Source organism: Aquarana catesbeiana, linkage group LG05, assembly GCF_042186555.1.
Source record: "Aquarana catesbeiana isolate 2022-GZ linkage group LG05, ASM4218655v1, whole genome shotgun sequence".
In the NCBI taxonomy this organism is placed as follows: domain Eukaryota; kingdom Metazoa; phylum Chordata; class Amphibia; order Anura; family Ranidae; genus Aquarana; species Aquarana catesbeiana.
Genome location: NC_133328.1, coordinates 115,179,829 through 115,198,501, shown reverse-complemented (window position 1 = coordinate 115,198,501; position 18,673 = coordinate 115,179,829). Strand labels below are relative to the sequence as shown.

At 43.9% G+C, this 18,673-nt stretch overlaps 1 protein-coding gene across 1 annotated transcript in view; it reads right to left on the bottom strand.

Annotated features, from left to right (window-relative positions):
• KLHL7 (kelch like family member 7) overlaps positions 1 to 18,373 on the bottom strand; it is a 45,630-nt gene extending 27,257 nt beyond the window's left edge. The window contains exon 1 of the mRNA XM_073630091.1: positions 18,035 to 18,373. Within this exon, the coding sequence (XP_073486192.1) occupies positions 18,035 to 18,331 (297 nt within the window). The 5' untranslated portion in view covers positions 18,332 to 18,373. The remainder of the gene's footprint in view (positions 1 to 18,034) is intronic.
• Positions 18,374 to 18,673: the final 300 nt, after the last annotated feature.

The window sequence follows — 18,673 nt, the reverse complement described above, 5'->3', positions numbered from 1 at the left end:
CAGTCTTATATATGACAATTGTGAATGAATCTCTTCATTTTTTCATGTGCAAAGCTTCAGATATCTTGCCAAAAGACATCCAGGTCCTATAAATTCTTTGGTTGTCCACCATATTGGACATCTTCTCCTAGTGGTTCACATCCTCCAAACAGTAGAGATCCACTTCCATGCTTCAAAGTAGGGACAGTAAACTTCTTATTCTTAGACCTTACTGACTCCTCCCCAAACATTTTGGTTTATGACCATTAAGTTTAATGTGGTCTCATCACTCCAAATGATTTTGTTCCAGAAGTTCTGTGGCCTCTCTAGGTGCGGTTTAATGTTTTGTGACATTAGTGCAGCAAAAAGGGATAATATTAAAGTAGAACTATAGGCTTTTTTTTTTTTTTTTTGGATAAAAGGCAGGGTTAACCCCTATCAAATTTTTTATTTTTTTGCCATTTGTGGCCTACTGCAGAGATTTCACTTCACTTCCTGTCCCATAGCCAAACAGGAAGTGAGAGGAAATCCCTCTAAATCAAGGGAATTCCTTGAGGACCCCCAGGCCACCAGAACTAGTGTCCCCATTGGAAGCTTTCCCCTCTATTACTTTTCTGGGGACAACCAAAAATGTGGGGTTTTCTTTTACTTTCACTTTTAATGCTGGTGGTAAACAGGACAAATAGGACAGGTTGAATCTCTTTCAGGCTCGATTCACACCTATGCATGTTGCTTTTGGGCGTTTTTGGAGGTTTTTTTTCATGCTTGCCACGTTTTTTAGCAGCGTTTTTGCGGCGTTTTGCGTTTTTTTTTTTTTTTTTCTCTTTTTACAAAAAAAAAAAAAAAAAAAAAAAACGGCAAAAACGCTGCACTTGCGTTTTTGATGCTTGTCCATTGAATTCTATTACATGCAAAACACTGCATTTTGCATGAAAAGAAGTCCCTGACCCTTTCCAAAAATGCAGAGAAACAAAAAGGCATTGATGTGAACATGTTCCATAGGAACCCATGTTAAAAAATTCCCGTGCATTTCTGCAAAATGCATCAAAAAACGCGCTAGTGTGAATGGAGCCTAACAGGGGCACACACAGCAATTAAAACTGACAGGTGTTCTAATCTCTCTGCTCTATCCAAAACTAAAAAAGTTTGCCATTAGTTGTAATCAAACTACTTAAGGACCAAGCCTATTATTCAAACTTGGTGTTTACAAGTAAAAATCATTTTTTTTGCTAGAAAATTACTTAGAACCCCAAATATTTTATATATTTTTTTCAGACACCCTAGAGAATAAAATGACGGTCGTTGCAATACTTTGTCACACCGTATTTGCGCAGTGGTCTTACAAGCGAAAAAAATACACTTAAATTAAAAGTTAATTAAAAAATAAGACAGCAGTAAAGTTAATCCAATTTTTTTTTTATATTGTGAAAGACAATGTTACCCAGAGTAAATTGATACTCAACATGTCATGCTTCAAAATTGCGCCCGATTGCGGAGTCGCGACAGACTTTGACCTATAAAAATCGCTAGGTGAAGTTTAAAAAGTTCTACAGGCTATCAGTTTTGAGTTACGGAGTGGGCCTTTTGCTAGAAGTATTGCTCTCACTCTAACAATCGCAGCGATACCTCACGTGTAGTTTGAACAGTTTCCATATGTGGGCGTACGTTACGTATGCGTTCGCTTTTGCGCGTGAGCTCGGCAGTGCTTTACATTTTTTTAATTCTTTATTTTTACATTGTCCTTTAAAAAAAAAAAAAAAAGAAAAATTTGATCACTTTTTTTCCTGTAAACATCCCTTGTAACAGAAAAAAATTAAAAAGCATGACAGGACCTCTTAAACATGAGATCTGGGGTCAAAAAGACCTCAGAACTCCCAATTACACTTAAATGCAATAAAATAACCTAAAAAAAAGGAGACCATTGGGCCGAAGTGACGTTTAACGTCGCTTCCGTCATCCAATGTTATGAAGCCGAGCGGGAGCCATCTTTCCCTCACTCAGCTCCATGTCTCAGAGGGGAGAGGACCCAACAGGCTCCACCGCTACCGATGGCTCCAGTAAGCGGCGGAGAAGACCAGAGCCCCGAATCCGCCACGGAGAACACTTTTATCAGAATGAGGACCATCCACCATTTAAGTCAGTGGTCATCAACCCAGGACAGGGTTGATGACCACTGTTCTACGTCAAAGTACCGTGGTTAACAGTGTTTCTCAACTCCAGTCCTCAAGGAGGCCCAACAGGTCATGTTTTCATGATTTCCCTCAGATGAAACAGCTGTAGTAATTACTAAGGCAGTGAAACTGATCAAATCACCTGTGCAAAATAATTGAGAGCCTGAAAACATGCCTTGAGGACTGGAGTTAACAAACCCTGCTTTAACATATCAGCACATACTCTGAACTGTCAATATGCGTCACAAGATTTTCATAGACCCCGTGCCATCTTTGTTTGTAAATCAATAGCCTCTAAAGTGATTCTAAAAAGGTGGAAGTTTTTTTTACCTTATTGCATTCTCTACATTAAGGTGAACCCCCCCCCCCCAATACTTACCTGAGCCTGATCTCGATCCAGCGATGTGCATGAGAGCAGAGGCTCTCTCGACTCTCTCCCTCCTCATTGGGTCAGACAGCAGTGAGAGCCATTGGCTCCTGCTGCTATCAATCACAGCCAGTGAGGAGGCAGAGACAGGCTGTGCAATAGGTGTCAATGGACACACAGTGTGGGGTTCAAGAGCAAGCGGCTTGCTGTGGAGGGACGGGGGGGGGGGGGGGCAGGTGTCCTGGTGGGAGATCCAAGAAGAGGAGGGTTGGGGCTGCTCTGTACAAACTGCACAGAGCAGCCAAGTATGACATGTTTGTTTTTTTTTAATTAAAACAGCATTTACAGTCAGTCACTTTAAGGCTGGGTTCACTTACACCGCATCCAATTGGCAGGACATTTTAATGAGGCTGGTTCACATGTGCGTTGCATTCGCATGTCGCATTGCCCAAAAAAACTTGAGTTTTCTAGGCATTGCAGCACGAATTGCAGACGCCAAACCTATTTGGAAAAGCATCTGATTCACAGATGCGTTCCGTTGTGAACAAGAATTCTCCCCCCCCGCTCAGCTGATCCGCAGATACAGTGGAGAGGAATCGCTGAACAGCTGCTTTTTCTCTTCGCAGACAAAATGGAGCTGGAATTCGCACCGCACATGTGTGACTTCAGCCTAAGGCTAAGTTCACACAGGCATTAAAATCAGACAAATGAGCCTCAAACACCTTTGCAAATGATACAATGGACAAACACACAGTGCTTTTCACACATTTAAAACATGAAGCTTTGGAATTGCGTCAAAATTGAAGCCTCATGTCGAGTCAGGAGGCATTTGAAGCCTTTTAACGGGCTCCCATTCGTTTATGGTAACGCTTCACCAAACGCTCTGGCAGGCAGTTGCGGGCATTAAGATTAGTTTATTTCCAATGTGGACAGAATTCTCTCCTCTATATCTTAGAATCTCCGATAGAGACACCGGTAAAAGGCACAAGACTGTTCCACACCTGAGAGGATATTCTCCCCCCATAAAGTGGATGTAAACCCTCAAATATACCCAGTGAAGTGAACAGCCTTAAATGATACACAGAGATGATACAAATCTCCCTATGTAAGTTTTACATGTATATCTGCTGGCTTTAGCTTTATATAATGTTTAGAAAATGCAGATCGTGTTAGGATTTTCACTTCCTCATTTTACACTGGAAAACAGCTGATTGGAGGAAAGACACCCCCCCCCCCCATAGGCAGAGACTTTCAGAGCTCTCCTGTGAGTAAAGCAGCTGTCTGCTAATCTATTTATAGCACCCTCCCTGACACAAATTTCAGGCTGGTTTTATCTCCTGTGTAGGAGAACTTGTTAGAAGTTATCAGGCTGACAACATAAGAACCGAAGCAGGAGAAAGCCATGGGACTTAGTGCTTTGAAGAGAGAAAAAAAAAAAACCACTGCAGATATATGTGCCCAGCTCAAATTTCATGAATCAGGTCTACATCCACTTTAATACTGAGGATTGGAATGAAGGGGTTCAGTAATATATCCCGTTGGACATATCTATCCCTGGCCGATAACAACTCAAATTTCTGCACAGAGCATATTATACACCTCAAAGATACACACTCAGCTCGGCACATTTATGCATGTTGTGTGGTTGTGCCCCCTTATCTACAAGTTTTGGGAAGCATTGGCGGATGAGATAAACTATAGGAGGCATGTCTATGGATGCTAGGATCCTCCTTTTAGGTATCTGTGACACAGTTACCTCCAATACTCATAGACAGCTGTTTATATTCTATGCGACATTTTATGCCAGAAAGGCTATCCTATCCAAGTGGAAACAGCGTGAACCCTCTATGTTTCCGCAGTGGAAAGCTATGGTGGATTCAGTCTTGCCTTTATATTAACTCACTTATGAGCCAAAAATGCCCTAAGAAGTTCGATAAGATCTGGGGTGCCTGGGCTAAAGTCTATTTCCTGAAAACTACCTGGACTTTTCCCCCACCCTCATAGTTAACTATACGGTTTATCCTCAATCTGGTTAGGTGACCATTTCGGATATGTTATACCTTCAATCAATGGATGAAGCCTGTGACACCAACAATGCTTAACTACTTCCCGCCCAGCTTATAGCACAATGACGGATGGGAAGTGGTTCAGTTATCCTGAATGGGCGTCATAACGTCCAGCAGGAAAACAAGCCAGCGTGCGCCCAGCGATCGGTAGTGTGGTGTGTCAGTCTGACACACCGCATCTCCGATTTTGGTAAAGAGCCTCTTACGTAGGCTCTTTACCACGTGATCAGCTGTGTCCAATCATAGCTGAACACAGTGTAAATAGGAAGAGCCGTTTATCTGCTTTTCTGCCACTCACACTGACAGACGCAAGTAGAGGAGAGACCATCGGCTGCTCTCCTAACGGAGGGGGTCCGCACTATCAGTGCAGCCCCCCGCCCCCCCAAGGATGCCAATCAATGCCCAATAGGGAAGGCACTCAGTGCCCATCAGTGATGCCTGCCAGTGCCGCCACATCAGTGAAGAAGAAAAAAAAAAAAAAAACTTACTTATACAAAGTTTTGTAAACAGAAACAAAGGAAACCGTTTTCAAAATTTTTGGTGTTTTTTCCTATCTGTAGCGCAAAAAAAATAAAACCCCCTGTGGTGATCAAATATCACCAAAAGAAAGCTCTATTTGTGGGGAAAAAAAATTATAAAAATTGTTTAGGTACAGTGTTGCATGACCGCGTAATTGTCATTCCAAATGCAACAGCGCCTAAAGCTGAAAATTGGTCTGGCAGGAATGGGGGGGGGGGGGGGGGTGGAGTGCCCGTTACTGAAGTGGTTAATTTGGGCTACCTTCTAATGTCTACTGTACCGAGTTTAACTTTGTGCCTTAATGTACCCTTTTTATTTTTTTTATTTTGTATTTGTGTTGTGTTTTCTTTGTTGTTTTTTAACCACTTCCCGCCCGGCCTATAGCAAAATAATGGCCGGGCGGTGGTTCAGTTATCCTGACTGGGCGTTGTATGACATCCTTCAGAATAACAGTCGCCGCGCGCCAGTGGGGGCGCGCGCATCACGGCGATCGGTGGAGTGGTGTGTCAGGAGACAGCAGGGACCAGTGGGAACGCGCAGAACGAGTCGCGCATGCACAGTAGGGAACCAGAAAGTGAAGCTCCAAGGCTTCACCTACTGATTCCCTTAGCGAAGATAGCGGCGGCAGCACTCGAGAGCCAAGAGACAGATCGCAGGCGCCCTGGACAGGTAAGTGTCCATATTTTAAAAGGTAAGCAGCTGCTGGGAAAAAAAAAAAAAAAAAAAAAAAAAAAACACACACACACCACACGGCGGAACTCCGCTTTAATCATTTTTTAGATGCGATAGCTGCTTTATTTTTTTGGATTGTTTCCATTGTTTTCACCTAGTGATCCGGGCCAGTAAGCCTGTTACTTTTATCAACTTTCTTTAACCAGTTGCCGACCGCCTCACGCAGATATACTGCGGCAGAATGGCACGGGCAGGCAAAATCACGTACCTAATCTGCCTCCCGCGGGTAGGGGGTCCGATCAGACCCCCCGGTGCCCGAGGCGGTCGGCTTCTGTCCGGGAGCGATCAGAGGTGAGGGGGAGACCATCCATTCGTGCCCCCCCCTCGCAATCGCTCCCAGCCAATGAGATTCTTCCTCTGCTGCTGTATAGTAAACAGCAGCAGAGGAAGTGATGTCATCTCTCCTCGGATCGGTATTTCCGTTCCGGCGCCAAGGAGAGAAGACATCTGAGTGAGTTGCACAACACAACACACACATTAAACCCCCCGATCACCCCCCAATCACACTGACACCAAGCAGTTTTTTTTTTTCTGATTACTGCATTGGTGTGAGTTTGTGACAGTTAGTGTGGTAGGGCAGTTAGTGTTAGCCCCCTTTAGGTCTAGGATACCCCCCTAACCCCCCCTAATAAAGCTTTAACCCCTTGATCACCCCCCTGTCGCCAGTGTCACTAATCATTTTTCTGATCGCTGTATTAATGTTACTGGTGACGCTAGTTAGGGAGGTAAGTATATAGGTTCGCCATCAGCGTTTTATAGCGTCAGGGACCCCCATATACTACCTAATAAAGGTTTTAACCCCCTGATTGCCCCCTAGTTAACCCTTTCACCAGTGATCACCGTATAACTGTTACGGGTGATGCTGGTTAGTTATTTTTTATAGTGTCAGGGCACCCGCCGTTTATTACCTAATAAAGATTTAGCCCCCTGATCGCCCGACGGTGATATAACTTAGGTTTTAGGGTCAGATAGGGTCTGCGTCGCCCCAGGCAGCGTCAGGTTAGCGCCAGTACCGCTAAAACCTACGCACGCAGCATACGCCTCCCTTAGTGTTATAGTATCTGATCAATATCTGATCCGATCAGATCTATACTAGCATCCCCAGCAGTTTAGGGTTCCCAAAAACAGTGTTAGCGGGATCAGCCCAGATACCTGCTAGCACCTGCGTTTTGCCCCTCCGCCCAGCCCAGCCCACCCAAGTGCAGTATTAATCGATCACTGTCACTTACAAAACACTAAACGCATAACTGCGTCGTTCGCAGATTTAGGCCTGATCCCTGTGATCGCTAATAGTTTTTTTGGTAGCGTTTTGGTGAACTGGCAAGCACCAGTGGCCTAGTACACCCCGGTCGTAGTCAAACCAGCACTGCAGTAACACTTGGTGACGTGGCGAGTCCCATAACTGCAGTTCAAGCTGGTGAGGTGGCAAGCACAAGTAGTGTCCCGCTGCCACCAAGAAGAAGACAAACACAGGCCTGTCGTGCCCATAGTGCCCTTCCTGCAGCATTCGCCAATCCTAATTGGGAACCCACCACTTCTGCAGCACCCGTACTTCCCCCATTCACATCCCCAACCAAATGCAGTCGGCTGCATGAGAGGCATTTTCTTTATGTCCTCCCGAGTACCCCTACTCAACGAACCCCCCCCAAAAAACATGTCGTGTCTGCAGCAAGCGCGGATATAGGCGTGACACCCGCTATTATTGTCCCTCCTGTCCTGACAGTCCTGGTCCTTGCATTGGTGAATGTTTTGAACGCTACCATACACTAGTTGAGTATTAGCGTACAGCATTGCACAGAATATGCACACTAACACAGGGTCTCCCAAGATGCCATCGCATTTTGAGAGACCCGAATATGGAACCGGTTACAGTTATAAAAGTTACAGTTACAAAAAAAAAAAAAAATAGCTGTCGTTTTATTGTTCTCTCTCTCTATTGTTGTGCTCTTTTTTACTGTATTCTATTCTGCAATGTTTTATCATGTTTGCTTTTCAGGTATGCAATTTTTTATACTTTACTGTTTACTGTGTTTTATTGTTAACCATTTTTTGTCTTCAGGTACGCCATTCACGACTTAGTGGTTATACCAGAATGATGCCTGCAGGTTTAGGTATCATCTTGGTATCATTCTTTTCAGCCAGCGGTCGGCTTTCATGTAAAAGCAATCCTAGTGGCTAATTAGCCTCTAGACTGCTTTTACAATCAGTGGGAGGGAATGCCGCCACCCCCCCCCCCCCCCCCATGTTTTTCTCTGGCTCTCCTGTCTCAACAGGGAACCTGAGAAATGCAGCCGGTGATACAGCCAGCTGACCATTGAGCTGATCAGAGACCAGAGTGGCTCCAAACATCTCTATGGCCTAAGAAACCGGAAGCTACGAGCATTTCATGACTTAGATTTCGCCGGATGTAAAACGCGCCATTGGGAAAGCATTTTATCACACCGATCTTGGTGTGGTCAGAGGAGAGATCTAGGGTCTAATAGACCCCAGTTTTTTTTTTTTTTTTTTTTTAAAAGAGTACCTGTCACTACCTATTGCTATCATAGGGGATATTTATATTCCCTGAGAGAACAATGAATATATATATATATATATATATATATATATATATATATATATATATATATAATATATATATATATATATATATATATATATATATATATATATATATATATATATATATATATATATATATATATATATATATGGAACAGTTTAAAAAGAAGATTAAAAAAAAAAAAAAGCACCCCTGTCCCCCCTGCTCTCGCGCAAAGGCGAACGCAAGCGTCAGTCTGGCGCCAAATGTAAACAGGAATTGCACCATGCATGTGAGGTATCACCACGAAGGTCAGATCGAGGGCAGTAATTTTAGCAGTAGACCTCCTCTGTAAATCTAAAGTGGTAACCTGTAAAGGCTTTTAAAAATGTATATAGTTTGTCGCCACTACACGTTTGTGTGCAATTTTAAAGCATGTCATGTTCGGTATCCATGCACTCGGCCTAAGATCATCTTTTTTATTTCATCAAACATTTGGGCAATATAGTGTGTTTTAGTGCAATAAAATTTTAAAAAGTGTGTTTTTCCCCCAAAAAAAGCGTTTGAAAAAAATCGCTGCGCAAATACTTTGTGAAAAAAAAAAATGAAACACCCACCATTTTAATCTGTAAGGCATTTGCTTTAAAAAAAATTATATATAAATGTTTGGGGGTTCAAAGTAATTTTGTTGCAAAAAAAAAAAATAAATAATTTTTTCATGTAAACAAAAAGTGTCAGAAAGGGCTTTGTCTTCAAGTGGTTGGAAGAGTGGGTGATGTGCGACATAAGCTTCTAAATGTTGTGCATAAAATGCCAGGACAGTTCAAAACCCCCCAAATGACCCCATTTTGGAAAGTAGACACCCCAAGCTATTTGCTGAGAGGCATGTCAAGTCCATGGAATATTTTATATTGTGACACAACTTGCGGGAAAAAGACAATTTTTTTTTTTTGCACAAAGTTGTCACTAAATGATATATTGCTCAAACATGCCATGGGAATATGTGAAATTACACCCCAAAATACATTCTGTTGCTTCTCCACCATACCACATGTGGGACTTTTTGGGAGCCTAGCTGCGTACGGGACCCCAAAAACCAAGCACCACCTCCAGGCTTTCTAAGGGCGTAAATTTTTGATTTCACTCTTCATTGCCTATCAGTTTCGGAGGCCATGGAATGCCCAGGTGGCACAACCCCCCCCCCCCCCCCCCAAATGACCCCATTTTGAAAAGTAGACACCCCAAGCTATTTGCTGAGAGGTATAGTGAGTATTTTGCAGACCTCACCTTTTGGTCACAAAGTTTTGAAAAAAAAAAATTTTTTTCTCTTGTCTTTCTTCATTTTCAAAAACAAATGAGAGCTGCAAAATACTCACCATGCCTCTCAGCAAATAGCTTGGGCTGTCTACTTTCCAAAATGGGGTCATTTGGGGGGGTTTTGTGCCATCTGGGCATTTTTTGGCCTTCAAAACTGTGATAGGTAGTGAGGAGTGAAATAAAAAAAATGTACGCCCTTAGAAATCCTGAAGGCGGTGATTGGATTTCGGGTAGGGTTGTCCCGATACCACTTTTTTAGGACCGAGTACAAGTACCGATACTTTTTTTCAAGTACTCGCAGATACCGATTACCGATACTTTTTTTTTTTTTAATGTCACGTGTCATTATTCAATCACTTGGGACAAAAAAAAATTAATATTCAATGGGCTCAACATGCCTCTCAGCAATTTCCTTGGGGTGTCTACTTTCCAAAATGGGGTCATTTGTGGGGATTTTGTACTGCTCTGCCATTTTAGCACCTCAAGAAACGACATAGGCAGTCATAAATTAAAGGCTGTGTAAATTCCACAAAATGTACCCTAGTTTGTAGACACTATAACTTTTGCGCAAACCAATAAATATACGCTTGACGTTTTTTTTTACCAAAGACATGTGGCCGAATACATTTTGGCCTAAATGTATGACTAAAATTTAGTTTATTGGATTTTTTTTTATAACAAAAAGTAGAAAATATCATTTTTTTCCAAAATTTTCGGTCTTTTACCGTTTATAGCGCAAAAAATAAAAACCCCAGAGGTGATCAAATACCATCAAAAGAAAGCTCTATTTGTTGGAAGATAAGGACGAAAATTTCGTTTGGGTACAGCATTGCATGACCGCGCAATTAGCAGTTAAAGCAACGCAGTGCCAAAGTGTAAAAAGTGCTCTGGTCAGGAAGGGGGTAAATCCTTCCGGAGCTGAAGTGGTTAACAGACCAAGCTGTCCGGCAAAAGTGGCAGTTAGAGGGTTGAGACAAACCATTTACCACCGACAGGGGTGCTTACAATGATCAACTTTTATTGATTTATGTAAAACCTTTAGCCCAAAGGAAAAAAATGTTGCTGCAACAGCTTAAAAAAGTGTTAGCTGAAGTTTGGCTGCAATTTCTAAGTCTCTGCACATCTAATGCCCCATACACACGGTCGGATTTTCCGACGGAAAATGTGCGATAGGACCTCGTTGTCGGAAATTCTGACCGTGTGTGGGCTCCATCAGACATTTTCCATCGGATTTTCCGACACACAAAGTTTGAGAGCAGGCTATAAAATTTTCCGACAACAAAATCTGTTGTCGGAATTTCCGATCGTGTGTACACAAATCCGACGCACAAAGTGCCACGCATGCTCAGAATAAATCACAATACCTGAACATTCTGATTGGGTGCAGGCATTGTTTAGGTTGAGAGCCAGCGGAACCGACTAGAAAGATACTGAAGCTTGGCCCAGTGGGAGATTCCTCCATCCAAACAGTTTAGCATACATGGGAGAAATCTGTTGCACTTTTTCCATCTAACCATAGAAAATCTGCAGATAATCTATAGGTGTATGGCCAGCTTTACACTCCCCTCAGAGTGACAATGCAGCTGTTGAGGGGGGGGGGGGGGGGGTGTCTCCACTGCTCCTCCATCTAGAGTGGCGACACCCTAAAACAGGAAGTGTGTTACTGGTCAGAATAACAGACTTATTACTGATGCAGCCACCACATTAACCCCTGGTTCACACCAGTGCAACTTATGTGATTTCACAGTTCAAAAATGACATAAGTCATACCCTATTCGCAGCAATTAAACCATTTAAATTGTAGCAACAAAAAAGGTTCCTGCACTACTTTTCTGCGATTTCATTGCAACTTGCACTGACTTCTGTTAAATGAAGTCACAATTAGGGTTGTCCCGATACCGATACTAGTATCGGTATCGGCACCGATACCAAGCATTTGCCCAAGTACTTGTACTCGGGCAAATGCTCCCGATGCTTCCGCCGATACTATGACAGTCAGCGGTGATCGGCGTGTGGGGGAGTTACAAGCTTCCCCCACGCGGCTTTCAGCAGCTTTCAGTGACATACAGAGGTGATCGGGGCTTGTAACTCCCCCACGCGATCACCGCTGACTGTCACTGCATCCTCCTCCATGCCCACTCCGTTCCTCTGTCCCCCTCTGCTTCTCTGTCCCCCTCCGTTCCGTTCCTCTGTCCCCCTCTCCTTCTCTGTCCCCCTCCGTTCCGTTCCTCTGTCCCCCTCTCCTTCTCTGTCCCCCTCCGTTCCGTTCCTCTGTCCCCCTCTCCTTCTCTGTCCCCCTCCGTTCCGTTCCTCTGTCCCCCTCTCCTTCTCTGTCCCCCTCCGTTCTGCCGTCCTCCTCCTCCTTCCTTTGTGAATGGACAGAGTCAGCTGACTCTGTCCATTCACATAACTGAAACATTGTAATCTCCTGTGATTACGATGTGTCAGTTTATGAATGGAGAGGAGCGGCTGTCTTCTCTCCATTCATTCTCAGTGCAGCTGAGGCTGCAGAGAAAGGGACTGGGGAATCTCTATCCTCTGTCTCTTTCTCTGTCTCAAGGGGGAGATATCAGAGGTCTGTTAAGACCCCTGATATCTCACCAAAGCCCCCCCCAACAGGGCTGATTAAAACAAAAAAAAAAACATATTGCAAAAATGAATAAAAAATTATTATTGTAAAAAAAAAACAAAAACCACAGACACCACCCCCCCCCCCCCCCCCCCGAAAAAAAAAGAAAGCATTGTTAAAAAAAAAAAAAAACTGTCACGTGACATTAAAAAAAAAAAAAAAGTATCGGTAATCGGTATCGGCGAGTACTTGAAAAAAAAGTATTGGTACTTGTACTCGGTCCTAAAAAAGTGGTATCGGGACAACCCTAGTCACAATGAAATCACACATCCAAATCGCACTGATCTGTGGCTTTGAGATCGCGCTGAATTAGCGCAATTTCAAGGCTGCACTGGTGTGAACCAGGGCTTAGGCTGCACCCACACCTAGGCATTCTAAGAATACACGCAAAATTGCACCACATTTTTACGCGTTTGTGAATACATTTTTTCGCCACATGCTTAGGACACCCCACCGATTTCAATGGCCTGCCCCATGTGCACTAAAATAGCCCATGTAGCTTGGAGCTCTGCAAGTTTTTTTTAATGCTGGTTGAGCTTTTTCCACATTGAAAAAACATGCATCTGGTTACCACTGTTTTGTCACATATGGCGACCCATCATATTTGGCTACCCGCTGGAGTGCGCATGCGCGCCGCCACCATATGCGTTCCAACACTTATAAAACTTTTGCCACTTTTAACACTTTTGTTAAAAGTCTTTAAAAAAAAAAAAAGTGTTAAAAGTGTTTTTGTCACTTTTAAAACAAAGTTTTAAAAAAGTGTTGGAAAGCATATGGTGGGTCGCGCATGCGCACTCCAGCGGGTAGCCAAATGTGATGGGGCGCCATATGTGACGAAACACCACATTTGGAGTGCCATTAACAGCGAATGGCACCGCAGGTGCGTCATGCGTTTCTTAAACGCACAATTTTGCGTGTGTTCACAAAATGCTCAGGTTTGAATGGGATCCTAAGGATTGGTAAACCGCAATATATTACATTGTTTTGGGGATTAACCACTTAACCTCCGGAAGATTTAATCACCCTTCATGACCAGGCCACTTTTTGCAAATACAGCACTGCGTTATTTTAACGGACAATTGCGGGCCATTCAACATTGTACCCAAATAAAATGCATGTCTTTCTTTTCCCCACAAATAGAGCTTTCTTTTGGTGGTAGGTGATCACCTCTGTGGTTTTTATTTTTTGCATTATAAAAACAAAAGTGGACTGACAATTTAAAAAAAAAAAAAAAAAACAAAAAACGATATTTACTTTCTGCTGTAAAACACACCCAACAAAAATATTTAAAAAAAAAATATATGTCTTCATCAATTTAGGCCAATATTTATACTGCTATTATTTTTGGGGGAAAAAAAAATCCTAAGTGTATATTGATTGTAGATGCTATAACATTTGCGTAAACCAAACTATCTCATATATACTAGAATTTTTTTTTTTTTTTTTTAATACTAGTAATGGCGGCGACCAGCGACCTTATAGCAAGACTGCGATATTGCGGCAAAAAAAAAAACAAAAGACACGGACACTGACATTTTGCGGGAACCAGTGAGACTAATACAGTGATCAGAGCTAAAAATATACACTGTCACTGTACTGACACTGGCTGGGAAGGGGTAAACATCAAGGGCAATCAAAGGGTTAAATATGTGCCTAGCCAGTGTTTGTTTACTATGTGTGCTGCTGTTACGAGGGGAAGAGATGGATTTTAATCCCTACTTTGCAGGAACAAAGAATCCATATCTTCTCCCCTGTCAGAACAGAAATATGCCTTGTTTATATAGGCAGATCCCTGTTGTGTGTTTACCAACAATCGGCGGGTGCCGGAGAACATTGAGTGCCCTGAACCCACAAATCGGAAGTGTGGGATCCTGTATAGATACGTTATCCGGTGCACAGCTGTCGCCCTTTAGCAGTAAAACTGCTATAGAGCGGTCAGGAAGTGATTAACTACTTCTGTACCACCCACCGTACATATACTGTGGCAGGGCAGCCCCGTTGTGCTTAACAATGTACCTGTATGTTGTTCACATTTCCTAGTCTGGGGCGCGTGTGCCCTGACTGCGCCCCTCTCCTGCTGTGATTGGACACAGCGGGAGCCAATCAGCGGGTCCACCGCCCGCGATCGTTTGGGGGAATGACAGAACAGCGGTCTGTTTATGTAAACAAGGAGGTCCTTGATGAAGCCTTGTGGGAGGGCGAAATGCGTTGACAAAATTTCTGGTGCCGAGTTCAAACAACATCACTTCCGGTTTTGGTGGAACGCACACTAGATGCTGCGTTTCCTGGATTTTCTCCCTGCATTGTTATATGCTCATTTTTCATCTCTGTCCTGCAAGTACCAACTTGTATTTGCGCAATAAACACCAGACTTACTGTGCTTCACTATTAGTTGCTTCTTTTTATTTTTAGTGCACTTACCAACTTGTGACTATTACGTTGGGAGAGATCTTCATTGGACCTTCTGTGAGTCGCCATTCCTGGCCAGCTTTACAGCTCGTTTGACCCCTAGACTGAAAAGCTAGGGATCTATTTCCTCCGGTGAGTGGGGGACACAGGAGGGGTGTGTGCCATATCACGGACTGGAAGTTTGGGGCGCTATTGAACTTTGAGGATTGGGGCACAAAAGCACCTTTATTTGGGACATTTGTAACATTTCAACATGATTATTTGATTGATGGTTTTTGATCTTTATGGTTATTTTTTTTCAATCCAAGTTCTAGTGCGGGCACTGTAATTATTTGATTTTTATGCAAACAAGGCAGGCCTCGTTCTGTCACACAGGAAGAGAGAGATCTGTGATTCCTACTAATCAGAAACACGATCTCTTTCTTTGTCTAGTGTCAGCATCCATCACACAATTAGAAAACACATAGGGAACACATTTAACCCTTTGATTGCCCTTGATGTTAACCCCTTCCCTGCCAGTGTCATTTATACACTGTGAGTGCATTTTTTTTGGCACTGATCACTGTATTGGTGGCACTGGTCCCCAAAAAGTGTCACTTAGTGTCCCGTTTGCTGCATTGCCGCAGTCTCGCTAAAAATCACTGAGGGCCGCCATTACTAGTAAAACATTTTTTTAAAAAGTCCCTAAATCTATCCCATAGTTTGTTAGCTTGTAGAGGCGATAACTTTTGCGCAAACCAATCAATATACGCTAATTAGGTTTTTTTTACCAAAAATATATAACAGAATACAAATTGGCCTAAATTGATTAAGAAATTAGATTTTTTACATATTTTTATTGCATATGTTTTATAGCAGAAAGTAAAGAATTTGTTTTTATTTTTAACTGTTGCTCTTTGTTTATAGCGCAAAAAATAAAAACCGCAGAGGTGATCAAATACCACTAAAAGAAAGCTTTATTTGTGGGGGGAAAAAAAAAAGACATCAATTTTGTTTGGGTACCACGTCGCACGACCACGCAATTGTCAGTTAAAAATAACACAGTGCCGGATCACAAAAAATAGCCTGGTCATTAAGGGGGTAAAACCTTCCGGGGCTGAAGTGGTTAGGGAAATAAAGTCCCAATACCTCTGCTGCAACAGTCCGGGGACCCTCACCAGCATCTTCTTATAAGCCTCTTCTGGGTGCCAGTCTTCTGCTATCATGGGATGATGTCACTCCCACGCATGCACAGGAGTACAGTCATCCCGACACACAGGCACTGTGTCAGAACGCAAACTGAGCTGCGCATGCACACATATTTTACAGATAACTGAACAGACAGGTAAATTTCTTTTTTTGCATAAAAGAAATCACATGCCTCTTCTGCCATAAAGAGCCTGCCTGCGCGCGGTGTTTTAAATGAAGACTTTAGTTCCGCTTTAACGGCACAGTTCACCTTTACCAAAAAAAAGTCTAAGCAGATAAGAGGTCTGTAGATAAAACAAACCATGCAGCTTTGCCCAAAATTTAATAATGCCCTTGCTATAGATGTAGGCCATTTATGTACCTCATGAAGCCTGAATGGAAAACTCCCTATACGTTGACAAGGACATTGCCAAGAGATGCCCAGCTGTTACTGTTCACACCTCACATACTCTCTTCTAGGGGTGCAACGGATCGTCATCGATCCGTGATCCGATCCGCGGAGGTTGATCCGTACGGGACACCCGCGATCCGAGCAGCGCTCTGTGGCCTCGGCCATAGGAAAGGCCGCGGCTTCGGCCTAGCTCCGGAGCGGCGGCCATCTTGGTACACCCGGCGGCCATTTAGCACGTGATCGCTCTGTCAAACGACGGAGCGATCACTTGTAACAAACTGGCGTCATGTCATTACGCCGGTTCCTCTCTCCCCTCTGTGTACTGATCTGTACAGTGGAGGGGAAAGATCGGATGGCAGCAGTGCCAATACTCTGCAATGCCCTGCCAATACTCTGCCAATACCCTGCCAATAGGGAGATTGTGGATATTACAGTGGGGGAGATTTTTTTTTTTGTTGATCCGAAAATAATCCGAACCGTGACTCCTGATCCGAGGAACGATCCGAACCGTGAGTTTTTTGATCCGTTGCACCCCTACTCTCTTCTCTCCCCTAATGATGTGGCTCTAAGCTCATCATTGGAAAGCTCACTCCTGTGATGTTGAAGGTGAACAGTAAAGCTCCATTAACACCTAGGCGATTTCAATCGCCACGATTCTGCCCGCAATTCCAATTTGCAGGACACATTTGCGATGCCATTACTTCTTAGGCTCGGTTCAGACTGGTGTGATGCGAGAACCATTGCGATTCCTGTGCAGGTTCCTCCATCACATCTGACTCGCAGGCAGTTCACACTGCTCTCTGCAAACCACTGTAGGTGTCAATATGAAGTTAACGACACCCTCAAATCAGTTTGCAGAAGGTAGTGCGAACTGTGGAATCAGACTGCATGGGTCTGAACGCCTATGTGATCCGACTCCAGTACAAACAAAAAATAAATAAAAGGGGTACCTGTGTCATTTTTGGCCCAAATGTGATGCGATTTCAGCCATACAAACAGCATGTCTGAATTCACACTGCACAGACATTGCATGTAATGTGCACAGGCATGGTGTGTGAATCACAGGAGATGTCTGGCATCACACCAGTGTGAACCCAGCTTCATTGGCACCCCAATCATGGTGCGATTTTACCACGATAAACTGCATCACCCAAAAGAAGCTCCTGCTCCTTTTTGAGTAACAGGCATCGCGATTAATCATGGCAAAAATAAAAAACACTGCACTGCGATTGGGGTGCCAATAAAAAGTAATGGCATCACAAACGCATTGCACATTCTGCCGCGATTCCAACAGCCTAGGTGTGAATGGAGTCTAATCACTGAGCCTCTCTTAGCAACATCCTGGGAGTTTTTTAGTCAAGCTTCACGAGGTACCTACACATCTATAGCAAGGACATATTCCACTTTAGTCACAGTTTATTTTGATCTACAGATGCCCCTTACCTGCAGAGGACGTGTTTTGGTAAAAGGTGAAGTAACCCTTTAAAAGGTAGCCGATTCATTCTTCATGGGCTGCCAATGTATGCAAATGATCAATAATCCCCCCCCAGTCTGTATGTGGCGGGGGATGTGTACATTGGGATGACATCTGTAATAGGTGACACACAGAACAGGGCTCTATGGTGAGGAGATGACACAAGGGTAATATAGATTGTCATCACACTGTCATTGATCAGCTGTGCTCTGTGTTGGCCCCAGTAGGACAGCGCCCCCTGCAGACAGGTTACCTGCTTCCTCATGACATTCATGACTCCCATAAAACTGGCCAGCAGTTTGGCTTCCTCCCTGGCGGCGAATTTCTTCTCGGTCTTCTTCTTGCTGCTGGCTTTCTCGGCGCCCTGCGCTGCCATTCTTCTCAGCCCCGCCCCGCTTCCCCGGCTCCCCACCGGAGCACACAGCGACCCGCCACCGTAAACAACAACAACAACACGGCAGGTACCGACACTCAGCTCACCCCGTACGACCGCTATTGGCTGACGATGACGAGGCCCTGAGCTCTGGCGGATTCCATTGGCTGGCTGCATGCGGCGGCGCAGTGTTCACGTTTCCTCCTAGTGACGTCAGCGGCATGGCCGGAGAGCTGTGCGGGGTGGGTTGTGTTGGTGAGGGAGGGGAGGTGTCAGTACTGGAAGTGGAGCTCCTCCCTCCCAATACATGTACATTATATAGAAGTCCGTCGGCGGGTGGGCGGGCAGGCGCCTGCGCTATCTATGTTCCGATGGAAAGTCCCTGTACGGAGTATTAGAATTTAGTGTCTGACTGGGACACAGGAGTCTGTCTGCAGAGTGGAGCTCCACTGGTGACAGGAAGCACGTGGCCTCCACTCCACTTTTTTCTACATTTTTTTTTTAATTGAACTTTGTGAA